Raw genomic sequence first — 11,720 nt, forward strand, 5'->3', positions numbered from 1 at the left:
GAAAGGCTGATAGGTATGGGGAATGCTGGATGACTAAAAAAATTGAGGGTTTGGTTAAGAAAAAGAAGGAAGCATACATCAGGCATGGACAGGAGAGATCGAGTGGATCCTTAGAGAATAAAGGCAGTAGGAGTATACTTTAGAGGGAAACCAGGGAGGCAACAAGGGGACATGAGCTTTGGCAAATAGAGTTAAAGAGAATCCAAAGGGTTTTACAAATACATTAAGGACAAAAGGGTAACTAGGGAGAGAATAGGGCCCCTCAAAGATCAGCAAGGTGGCCTTTGTGTGGAACCGCAGAAAATGGGAGAGATACTAAATGAATATTTTGCATTAGTGGAAAAGGACATGGAAGGTAGAGAATGTAGGGAAATAGATGGTGACGTATTGCAAAATGTCCATATTACAGAGGAGGAAGTGCTGGCTGTCTAGAAATGCATAAAGGTAGATAAATCCCCAGGACCTGACCAGGTATATCCTCAAACCCTGTGGGAAGCTAGGGAAGTGATTGCTGGGTCCTTTGCTGAGATGTTTGTATCATCGATAGTCACAGGTGAGGTGCCGGAAGACTTGGCTGACGTGGTGCCACTGTGTAAGAAAGGTGACAAGGACAAGCCAGGGAACTATAGACCAGTGAGCCTGATGTCGGTGGTGGGCATGTTGTTTGAGGGACCGGATGTACGTGTGTTTGGAAAGGCAAGGACTGATTAGGGATAGTCAACATGGCTTTGTGCGTGGGAGATCATGCCTCACAAACTTGATTGAGTTTTTTTGAAGAAGAAGTAACCCAGAGGATTGATGAAGGTAGAGCAGCGGACCTGATCTATTTGGACTTAAGTAAGGCATTTGACAAGGTTAGATCTCATGGAATACAGGGAGAACTAGCCATTTGGATACAGAACTGGCTCAAAGGTAGACATCAGAGGTGGTGGTGGAGGTTGGTTTTCAGACTGGAGGCCTGTGACCAGTGGAGTGCCACAAGAATGGGTGCTGGGTCCACTACTTTTGCTGAACAAAGAGACCTTGGAGTGCAGGTTCATAGCTCCTTGAAAGTGGAGTCGCAGGTAGATAGGGTAGTGAAGAAGGCATTTGGTATGCTTTCCTTTATTGGTCAGAGTATTGAGTACACAAGATGGGGGGTCATGTTGTGGCTGTACAGGTCATTGGTTAGGCCACTTTTGGAATATTGCATGCAGTTATGGTCTCCTTCCTATTGGAAGGATAATGTGAAACTTGAAAGGGTTCAGAAAAGATTTACAAGGATGTTGCCAGGGTTGGAGGATTTGAGCTATTGGGAGATGTTGAACAGGCTGGGACTTTTTTCCCTGGAGCGTCGGAGGCTGAGGGGTGACCTTATAGAGGTTAATAAAATCATGAGGGGTGTGGATAGGATAAATAGACAAAGTCTCTTCCCTGGGGTCAGGGAGTTCAGAACTAAAGGGCATAGGTTTAGGGTGAGAGGGGAAAGATATATAAGAGACCCAAGGGGCAATTTTTTCATGCAGTGGGTGGTATGTGTATGGAATAAGCTGCCAGAGGAAGTGGTGGAGGCTGGTACTTTTGCAACATTTAAAAGGCATCAGGATGAGTATATGAATAGGAAGGGTTTGGAGGGATATGAGCTGGGTATTGGCAGGGGGAACTAGATTGGGTTGGGATATCTGGTTGGCATGGATGAGTTGGACCGAAGGGTCAGTTTCCATGCTGTACATCTCTATGACTCTATGACTCTGACTTGCTGACTCGCCAAGCCGTGGCAGTAGATTTTCTAAATTGACTCTAGTGTCAATCATTTTTCTTGCACAAAGAGAAAGATTTGATTTTTTAATGTATTAATGGCTTGGAACTGATCTTGTCTACTCTTTGGTGTAATTCAGCACAAATTTGCCATTACAATGTGTTAAATTGAAGTATTTTTCAAATGCATTTTATTTAAGAGTCTCATGGTTGTTGGAGAATGGAACATTCCCTTCTGCCAAACTAATTCAAATTCAAATTCAAAGTCCTAGAGTTATATATGGTGGAGACAGAGATGGTTGGGTAGGGAGTTTTCAAAAAAAAACATTGAGGCCACTTACCCAATATCTAGTGTGGTGGTCATGTTACTAGACTGCCACCAAGCAGATATAAAATAAGTACTTCAGACATGATTCAGGTATGGTAAAGTGAACCAAGTGAAAATTATTCAAGTTTGTTGTCAAAGTTTACACAGGGTGTAATGCTGTTTATTCTGAATTGAAATTCTTTACCTCTTTCTTTCTCTCTCTCTGTCTCTCTCTGTCTCTCTCTCTCAGTTTGTCTCCTGTCCCCCCTTCTCTCTTCCCCTCTCTCTATCCCTCTTTTATTTGGGGAGGAAAAGCAATCCTAAATCTCCAACCTTGCTGTCTTTGTTTTCACAGTGATAGGTAGTGGCAACTGAAGATGTCAGATAATGGTGAAGTGGAAGACAAGCCTCCAGCTCCGCCCATGAGGAACACCAGCACCATGATTGGTGGGGGCAGCAAAGACCCTGGGAACCTAAACCATGGCTCCAAACCACTTCCCTTGGCTCCTGAAGAAAAGAAAAGGAAAGACAGGCTCAGGTTCTTCCCTGGAGCAGGAGACAAAAGTAACTAAGTTCTGTTTATTTACTTTCTAAACATTTTTATTTGTATTGTATTTTGCGAAAACACCGTTTTGGAATTTTGTTTTTTTTCCAGCTTACGTGAATTTTCTGTTTTATTATACTGAATTTGTTGTGGTACGCAAGGGTAGTGAGACAAGTTACACTGTATCTAAGGTAAAAACAAGGACTGCAGATGCTGGAAACCAGAGTCCAGATTAGAGTGGTGCTGGAAAAGCACAGCAGGTCAGGCAGCATCTGAGGAGCAGGAAAATCGACATTTCTGGCAAAAGCCCTCCATCTGGAATAGAGGGTTTTTGCCCGAAATGTTGAATTTCCTGCTCCTCGGATGCTGCATGACTTGCTGTGCTTTTCCAGCACCACTCTAATCTGCACTGTATCTAACTAATTTCTTCAACATGAACAAGAGTAGTCCATTCCTTTTGCTCCTAGCTGCTCCATTTCCCAGCAACAATTTGGAGATATTATATGCTATGGTGAAGGACTCTGAGATTCAGTCCTTCTGGAGTGGGAATAAATTAGGTGGAGTTGTATTCAATTTGATTATGACTGACCAGGCATTTTGATTCCATTTACTCAACTTTCTTCAAGTCTTTACTCATCTCAGTCCTGAAAGTACCAATTGATTACCAGTGCCCCAAACCTCTAGATTTCATTGTCCTTTTGTGTGATGTTTCCTTCAGAAAGACTCTTGTTCTCATTTTAATGTTGGTTCTTTGCTCTTTACTAGTAGAGTGAAGGTTTCCTGTCTTTATCCTATTGAATCCTTTTAGTACTTTGAGCAACCTCATTGGATTGCTCTTCAAAACATTAATATATGAGAGAATACAAACCAAGTTTATGCAATTGTGCTGGTTTGATTCAGATTAAGTACCATAAACCAAGTTATAAAGAATAAGAATGTTCAGACACTTTGTCCATCAGTCCAACTCCTGCCAACTCTCCTCTCAATAATGCCGAATACCTCATTAGCCTATTAATGCTATTTGTTAAGAGTGACCTTACAAGGTATTTCACCATCGTCATATTTTTTAATGAACACATTGCAATTGATTTGATTTATCGTTACTTTTTGCCTGGATACAGTGAAAAGTTGTTTTGTGTGCAGTACAGGCAGATCATACCATGCAAAGAACATAAGGCTGATTGAACAGGGCACGGGATACGAAATTAAGTCATATAGAACTGGGGCTGGTTGGTTTTCCCTCTGTTGAATGAGCTTGGGGATCTGGATCCCAATGTGAATGGGTGAATACAAAATCCTCTGTTTAAAGCAGTTAAATTATTCACAACAGTAATGCAGAGTCTTGCTATAGACACTCCATGCTTGACGTCCCACTTGAAGCACAAAGAACCTAGATTTGACAAAAATTCCTATGCAGTTCTCAACTCATTGCTCTATTACAACATAGTGGAAGACCAGTCCCACCTGGGAATCATATCCCTGGCCATCCCCAGCCCCACATCCCTGAGAGAGGAAGATCCAAGATCGTGAAAGAGAAAATAAATATATAAGTTTGCAAGGTTTTTGTTGCTCAATTTTGATACCAATTAGAAGTAGCTTGTTTCTGAACTTTTTGATTGAAAAGCTGTAAAATGCGTGCAGTGCCATTGCAATTACAAAAGCATATTCTTATCCATCCACCTTTACCCTGCCTTGAAAACAAAACTTTACACCAACTCAGAAAAGAGTGGGGAAAATTTGAATGAGACATTAAATCAAAAGAAAAAAGAATATGCTTTTGAATGGGATAAGCATTTTTTGTTTTAGGAAGTGATTACAGCAATATTGAAACCATTTTTATCCTCTGGGGGCTTGCATAACTCCACAATGGGAACAAAAGTATAGGCTTTTTTTTGTCATTATAGATGAAGTCATAAGACCATGAGACATTGCAGCTTGATGGCGCAAGGAGTACTGTATTCAAAACTAATTTCATAATGTGTATTGATTATTGCTTGCCATAGAACAAACCCTTTGTTTTTTGTAACTCTGTTTCAAATTGTCCTGACTTTATTTGATCAATTCCTGCTGCTGCAGTCACTGATTTTCTGAACTTTTGTCTCCTGTTCTTTCTAAGCTCCAAATATGCACATGATCCTCTTTGTGTCTCCTACTCATTCTTGCCAATGCTGTAAAGTTTGTATTCTTTCTTCAAGTACTCTTTCCATCGTTAAGGCTGAAGTTTATAACACTTAAACATTGATTCATCGAACTACTACACAAATTAGTTTGTTTCTCTTTCTTTTTTCAATCTTCATGGATCACAACTCGCTGCCCATTATAGATGTGATGTATAAAAGCTAAATAACTGGTAGCAATTGGCTCAACTTCAAAGGTTATTGGTTTTTGCATAGTATGCTGGTGTTCCTCATTGATATATCAGAATGTACACTGATGCAGTGATTATTACCAGATCAGCCAGATGGACCCCAGAAAATGGGTTCCCTGATGAGGCTGTTCATCCAGTCCAAATCAGGGAGCCCTGGCTGACAGATAAGAACAAGGGTGTCAGGCTCTGAGAGAGCTGTATCAGTGTCAAGGACTCTCCATGTATAAATAAAGGGTGACTTGGCGATGGAATACTGGCCTCTGTGGAGTTATTTCAATCTGTATTGGAAGTTTTCCCAATCTTCATGTTCCTGGAACTGTCCAATGGGATGTAGTACATGGAATGAATCACTTAAAGGGGTATTGGGAAGGGAGAAAGTTCTCCATGGATTTCCTAATAGCTGAGCCATTGCTGCAGAGATCAGGGGCCTATTTCTCTTGCCCATCCCATCTGCCGATCGTGGAAAACTTTGAAGGAAGTTAATGGTTTTTGCTATGCAACTATGATGGCAGTTAGAATCTTTCGCTCTAGCTACTCGTTTGAGAGCCACTATAATAATCTTTGTACAGTACTGGGTAGGATTTTTTGATTAGCGTGATTGCTAACCAATCAATTGGCAGTGTGCTCTGTGGACATTTTATGATTTAATATTCATAGTAATTTGCGCATCTTTTCCAACTAGTTGCTAAGACGTTTTTGCAAAGTAAAGATTGATTTGTGCTTGGATACAGATCCTGCAGTGGATCAATGCAGAAAAATGAACCAGGCACCAGAAATTCTAGTTTCTTAATTTGGCTTTCTCTTCCTAGCCCAGGTTTTTTTGAAGAAGCTCAATAACATAAGAATCGCAGTTATTCTGTAATTTGCTGCAGCTTTGTGTGTTATATGTTGATTAATTTGGGAAGTCTTATGTACATTTAGCACCAGGGGTGAAAATGAAAGTTTTGCATGTGCTGTGCCATTCACCATCTTGCTGCTTCAGCAATATCCGATGTTATCTGCTTGGTTTCTTAGTGCTGTCTAACCTGTACAGCCAAATGTGAACATTAAATGAAATGTGTCAGTTTATAAACTGGTCTTTTAGGTAGATCGAGAAATTGAGAATGCAGGGATGGGTGGATGGAAGAAAGCTGAAACAGTTAGATAGGAATATGCAGTAGATCTGGCAGGAGGTTAACATTTCAGAAGGGGACTCTGTCATTTGCGTTGGTCTTTGGATTCTGTTTCTCTTCTGTTTCCTTCCGGTCTTTTAAGGTAAACGAAGCCCAGATCCTTATTTAAGTTAAAAAGTTGCCCGGTCTCTGATATCTTGATAACATTCATAGCAGGTGCAAGAAAACAGAAATAGAGTCGTCTTTTTTTTTTCAATCTAGATTATTATTACCCCAAAATGGTCTCCAAAGCATACTACAAGCTTTCAGAAGGCCTTACATAAGATCCCAAGAAAACAATTTACAAAGTTTGAGTTAAGCTACAGTGTTGTTGCTTTTTGCATATCTTTCTTTTTAGTACTTTTTCCACCGAGAGTGGAAATTTAGTTACTTAACTGAAGTTGTACTGTAAGCAGATGGGACAGAGAAAGTGATTTGGGAAAATGAATAAAAAGAAAATCCAAGATGCATGCTAAAATCTATTGTCAAATGACTGTGTATTTTGGAACTCGAGCATTTGTTTGTTCACTGGTCAAGCAGGACTAATGCTACATGAGATTTCTGTAAGGGGGTCTGTGCCACTCTGATCACTGCACAACAGCAGAGCCAAATTTCGGGCCCATCTGAACATTATTATCATGTACTGCAGATCAAATACTGTCAAATACTCCAGGTATCCTTCCTGAAGAAACTATGTTCTGCACCTGTCTCTCTGCTGACCCGAGATTTTGAGCAAACACTTCCTCAGTGATTAACTTGACAAGTAGAACGTGACCTGTCGTAATGTTGATGGCATCTTGCTTGTGGCCACAGATAGGATTGCCTGTTGATCACCTTGTCATGTATTACTTTGTACAAATCCCTTAAAAAAAATACTAATTACTAATGCTTCCATAAAAGCACCCTTATTCAGGTACTCACCTGCCCTGCCGGACATCTGCTGTTTCTACCAGAATATGAAAATCACACTGGATGTGCTGAGGGAGGGCTGCACTGTTGGAGGTGCTATCTTTTGGCTGACTCCTTAAGTAAATAGATGGGGCATTGGTTTGTGCAGGTGAAAAAGATTCCAATGCACAATTTGGATGACAAGCCGATGAGTCATCCCCAGGGTGTTGGCCAATATTTATCCTCTATCAATATCCCAAAATAAGAGTGGACATCCTTCTCACTAACGTATTCCTGTTTGTGGGAGCTTGCTGCATGAGTATTAGCTGCAATGCTTCCTGCATTGTAACAAGACTACATTTAAAAAAAAACTAAACTAGCTTTGAACTGGAAGACTTCCTTGACCTTTTTTGGGCTGTGTTTTAAAGAGGAAGATTCCTGCTGATCCCGGCATCGGTGCTTGGAGAATCATAGATTTCACATACAGGCTCTTGTGGAGACCGAGAGCGGCAATAGAGAAAGAAAGGCAAACTATTAAAATATGGCTAAAATGTACGTAGCATTAGCTTGCTGTGCCCTTTACATGACCTCCAGATACTCAACACAACCCACCAACTCTTTATAATTGGCGAATTTGGTGTTGGCATCCTGAATGGCATCAATAATCCACATGCCAACAAATTTAAATACAATGCAAGTGCTGGCCTGTTTGTAATATGGTTCCAACACATGTTCAGCACAATGTGTTGGATGTGATTCATTTCATAGCCAGCAGACTGGAGTGTGTTCTATCCTGTGGGTCTGAACTGAATGTGAACCCAGGACGCCAGCAGTGAAACAAACCCTTACTTTCAAGAACTGTTTAGTTCCATTATCTGCTAACAAGCCAGAAAGTTGTTTTGATCAGTTCAACCAGCCTTCCTGCTTCTCTGTGAATAATTGAGAGCAGGAGGGACGTTGGATGGCTCACGATGTTGTTGGATTGTACATGGTGTTTGAGATGGTGTTTGCAAGCTGCTCTTCTCGCCCACAAAGAATAGGCTGTTAACAACGAGCTTCTTTCTCACTTGTGAATCAGTTAGTAACAGGGACATGTAAACGGGAAAACTATATTTAGAGCATGTGACAATTGCTGCCTCTCAGTCCTTAAAAATGGAATTTGAGTTTTATTTGAGTCAGAAAACTTGCCGCTGTTTGCCTATTGTTTGCTTCTTATTTACATATCTATGCTGCTGAACTCTGTGATCTGCATGTATTGCTCGCAAGACAAAGCTTTTCACTGTGCCTCGGTACATGTGACAATAACTTCAATTCGAATCGATTCAATTCGATTTGTAAAATAGGACAAATGGTAACAGCTATAAAAATTAAGATACCAGGATAATTGGGGCTCATTCTGGGGTCGGTGGGACCACTACAAATGGGATGGGTCTACACCTGAACCAGAGGGGTACCGATATCCTGAGGGGGATATTTGCTAATGCTCTTCGGGAGGGTTTAAACTAATTCAGCAGAGGGATGGGAACATGAATTATAGCTCCAGTGTACATTAGCTTGAGAGTAATGAGGTCATAAATAAATTTCAAGGTTGCAAGATTGTACCAGCAGGCTGGAAGTTGGTTTGAAGCATCTGGAATAAGGTGGGTGAACTTGCAGCATGGGGTAGCGCCTAGGACTTCGATGTTGTGGCCATTTTGGAGACATGGATGGAGCAGGGACAGGAATGGTTGTTGCAGATTCCAGGATTTAGATGTTTCAGTAAGAACAGGAAAGAGGGGGAGGTGTGGCAGTGTTAGTCAAGGACAGTATTACGGGGGCAGAAAGGATTTTGATGAGGACTTGTCTACTGAGGTCGTATGGGCTGAGGTTAGAAACAGGAAAGGAGAGGTCACCCTCTTGGGAGTTTTCTATAGGCCTCTAAATATTTCCCGAGGAAAGGGAAAGGATTGGAAAGATAATTCTGGGTAGGAGTGCAATGACAGGGTTATTATGGGGTCTTTAACTTTCCAAATATTGACTGGAAATGCTATAGCGTGAGTACTTTAGATGGGTCAGTTTTTGACCAATGTATTGAGAAGGGTTTCTGGACACAGTATGTAGATAGGCCAACAAAAGGTGAGGCCACATTGGATTTGGTCCCGGGAAATGAACCAGGCCAGGTGTTAGATTTGGAGGTAGATGAGCACTTTGGTGATAGTGACCACAATTTGGTTATGTTTACTTTAGCGATGGAAAGAGATAGGTAGATACCGCAGGGCAAGAGTTATTGCTTGGGGGGAAAAAGGCAATTATGATGTGATTAGGCAAGATTTGGGATGCATAGGTTGTGGAAGGAAACAGCAGAGGATGGGCACAATTGAAAGGTTGAACTTGTTCAATGAACGGCTACTGTGTGTCCTTGATAAGTATGTACCTGTCAGGCAGGGAGAACGTCGCTGAACGAGGGAGCCATGGTTTATTAAAGAAGTTGAATCTCTTGTCAAGAGGAAGAAGGAGGCTTAAGTAAAGATGAGATGTGAAGGCTCAGTTAGGGCGCTTGAGAGCTACAAATTAGCCAGGAAAGACCTAAAGAGAGAGGTAATGAGTCTGAATGGGACATGAGAAGTCGTTGGCAGGTAAGATCAGGGAAAACCCTAAAGTTTTCTATCGGTATGTCCAGAACAAAAGAATGGCTAGAGTAAGATGAGGACCAGTCAAGGACAGTAGCGGAAAGTTGTGCGTGGAGTCAGAGGAGAGAGGAGCGGCGCTAAATGAATATTTTTCGTCCTATTCACATAGAACATAGAACAGTACAGCACAGAACAGGCCCTTCAGCCCATGATGTTGTGCCGACCATTGATCCTCATGTATGCACCCTCAAATTTCTGTGACCATATGCATGTCCAGCAGTCTCTTAAATGTCCCCAACGACCTTGCTTCCACAACTGCTGCTGGCAACGCATTCCATGCTCTCTCAACTCTGTGTAAAGAATCCACCTCTGACATCCCCTCTATACTTTCCTCCAACCAGCTTAAAACTATGACCCCTCGTGTTAGCCATTTCTGCCTGGGAAATAGTCTTTGGCTGTCGACTCTATCTATGCCTCTCATTATCTTGTATACCTCAATTAGGTCCCCTCTCCTCCTTTTCTCCAATGAAAAAAGTCCGAGATCAGTCAACCTCTCTTCATAAGATAAGCCCTCCAGTCCAGGCAGCATCCTGGTAAACCTCCTCTGAACCCTCTCCAAAGCATCCACATCTTTCTTATAATAGGATGACCAGAACTGGACACAGTATTCCAAGTGCGGTCTAACCAAAGTTTTATAGAGCTGCAACAAGATGTCACGAGTCTTAAACTCAATCCCCCAATGAAAGCCAAAACACCATATGCTTTCTTAACAACCCTGTCAAGTTGAGTGGCCATTTTAAGGGATCTATGTACCTGCACACCAAGATCCTCTGTTCCTCCACACTGCCAAGGGTCCTATCCTTAATCCTGTACTCAGCTTTCAAGTTAGACCTTCCAAAATGCATCACCTCACATTTATTCAGGTTGAACTCCATCTGGCACCTCTCAGCCCATCTCTGCATCCTGTCAATGTCCCGCTGCAGCCTACAACAGCCCTCAATACTGTCAATGACACCTCCAACCTTTATGTGGTCTGCAAACTTGCTGACCCATCCTTCAATCCCCTCATCCAAGTCATTAATAAAAATTACAAACAGTAGAGGCCCAAGGACAGAGCCCTGTGGAACACCACTCATTACTGACTTCCAGGCAGAATATTTTCCTTCTACTACCACTCGCTGTCTTCTGTTGGCAAGCCAATTCTGTATCCAGACAGCTAAGTTCCCCTGTATCCCGTTCCTCCTGACCTTCTAAATGAGCCTAACATGGGGAATCTCATCAAATGCCTTGCTGAAGTCCACATACACCACATCCACAGCCTGACCCATATCAACTTTTCTAGTCACGTCCTCAAAGAACTCGATAAGGTTTGTGAGGCATGACCTGCCCCTCACAAAGCCGTGTTGACTGCATTTGATCAAGCCATGCTCTTCCAGATGGTCATAAATCCTATCCCTCAGAATCCTTTCTAACATCTTGCAGATGACAGACGTGAGACTTACTGGTCTATAATTGCGGGGATTTCCCTATTTCCTTTCTCGAAGAGAGGAATTAAATTTGCCTCTCTCCAGTCCTCAGGTACAACTCTAGTGGAGAGCGAGGATGCAAAGATCTTCGCAAGTAGCGAAGCAATTGCATTTATCGTTTCCCAAAGCAGCCGAGGACAAATCTGGTCCAGGCCTGGCGACTTGTCAATCTTAATGTTTGACAAAATTTTCAGCACATCAGCTTCCTCTATCTCTGTCCATTCCAGCATGCACACCTGCTCCTCAAAGGTTTCATTCACTACAAAGTTCATTTCTTTCGTAAAGATAGAAACAAAAAACTCATTTAGGGCTTTCCCTACCTCCTCAGACTCCACACGCAAGTTCCCTATGCTATTCCTGATTGGCCCTACTCTTTCTTTGACCATTCTCTTATTCCTCACAAAAGTGTAAAATGCCTTTGTGTTCTCCCTAATCCGTTCTGCCAAGCCTTTCTTGTGCCCCCTCCTGGCTCTCCTCAGACCATTTTTGAGCTCCTTCCTCGCCTCCCTGTAATCCTCTAGAGCTGAGCTTGACCATAGCTTCCTCCACCTTATGTAAGCTACCTTCTTCCTTTTGACGAGAAGCTCCAC

At 42.1% G+C, this 11,720-nt stretch overlaps 1 protein-coding gene across 1 annotated transcript in view; it reads left to right on the plus strand.

Moving 5' to 3' along the window:
* The window catches only part of pak1 (p21 protein (Cdc42/Rac)-activated kinase 1), a 150,539-nt gene that overhangs the window by 34,156 nt on the left and 104,663 nt on the right, over positions 1–11,720 (plus strand). The window contains exon 2 of the mRNA XM_043692426.1: positions 2,400–2,608. Within this exon, the coding sequence (XP_043548361.1) occupies positions 2,422–2,608 (187 nt within the window). The 5' untranslated portion in view covers positions 2,400–2,421. The remainder of the gene's footprint in view (positions 1–2,399; positions 2,609–11,720) is intronic.

Source organism: Chiloscyllium plagiosum, chromosome 6 (assembly GCF_004010195.1).
Source record: "Chiloscyllium plagiosum isolate BGI_BamShark_2017 chromosome 6, ASM401019v2, whole genome shotgun sequence".
In the NCBI taxonomy this organism is placed as follows: domain Eukaryota; kingdom Metazoa; phylum Chordata; class Chondrichthyes; order Orectolobiformes; family Hemiscylliidae; genus Chiloscyllium; species Chiloscyllium plagiosum.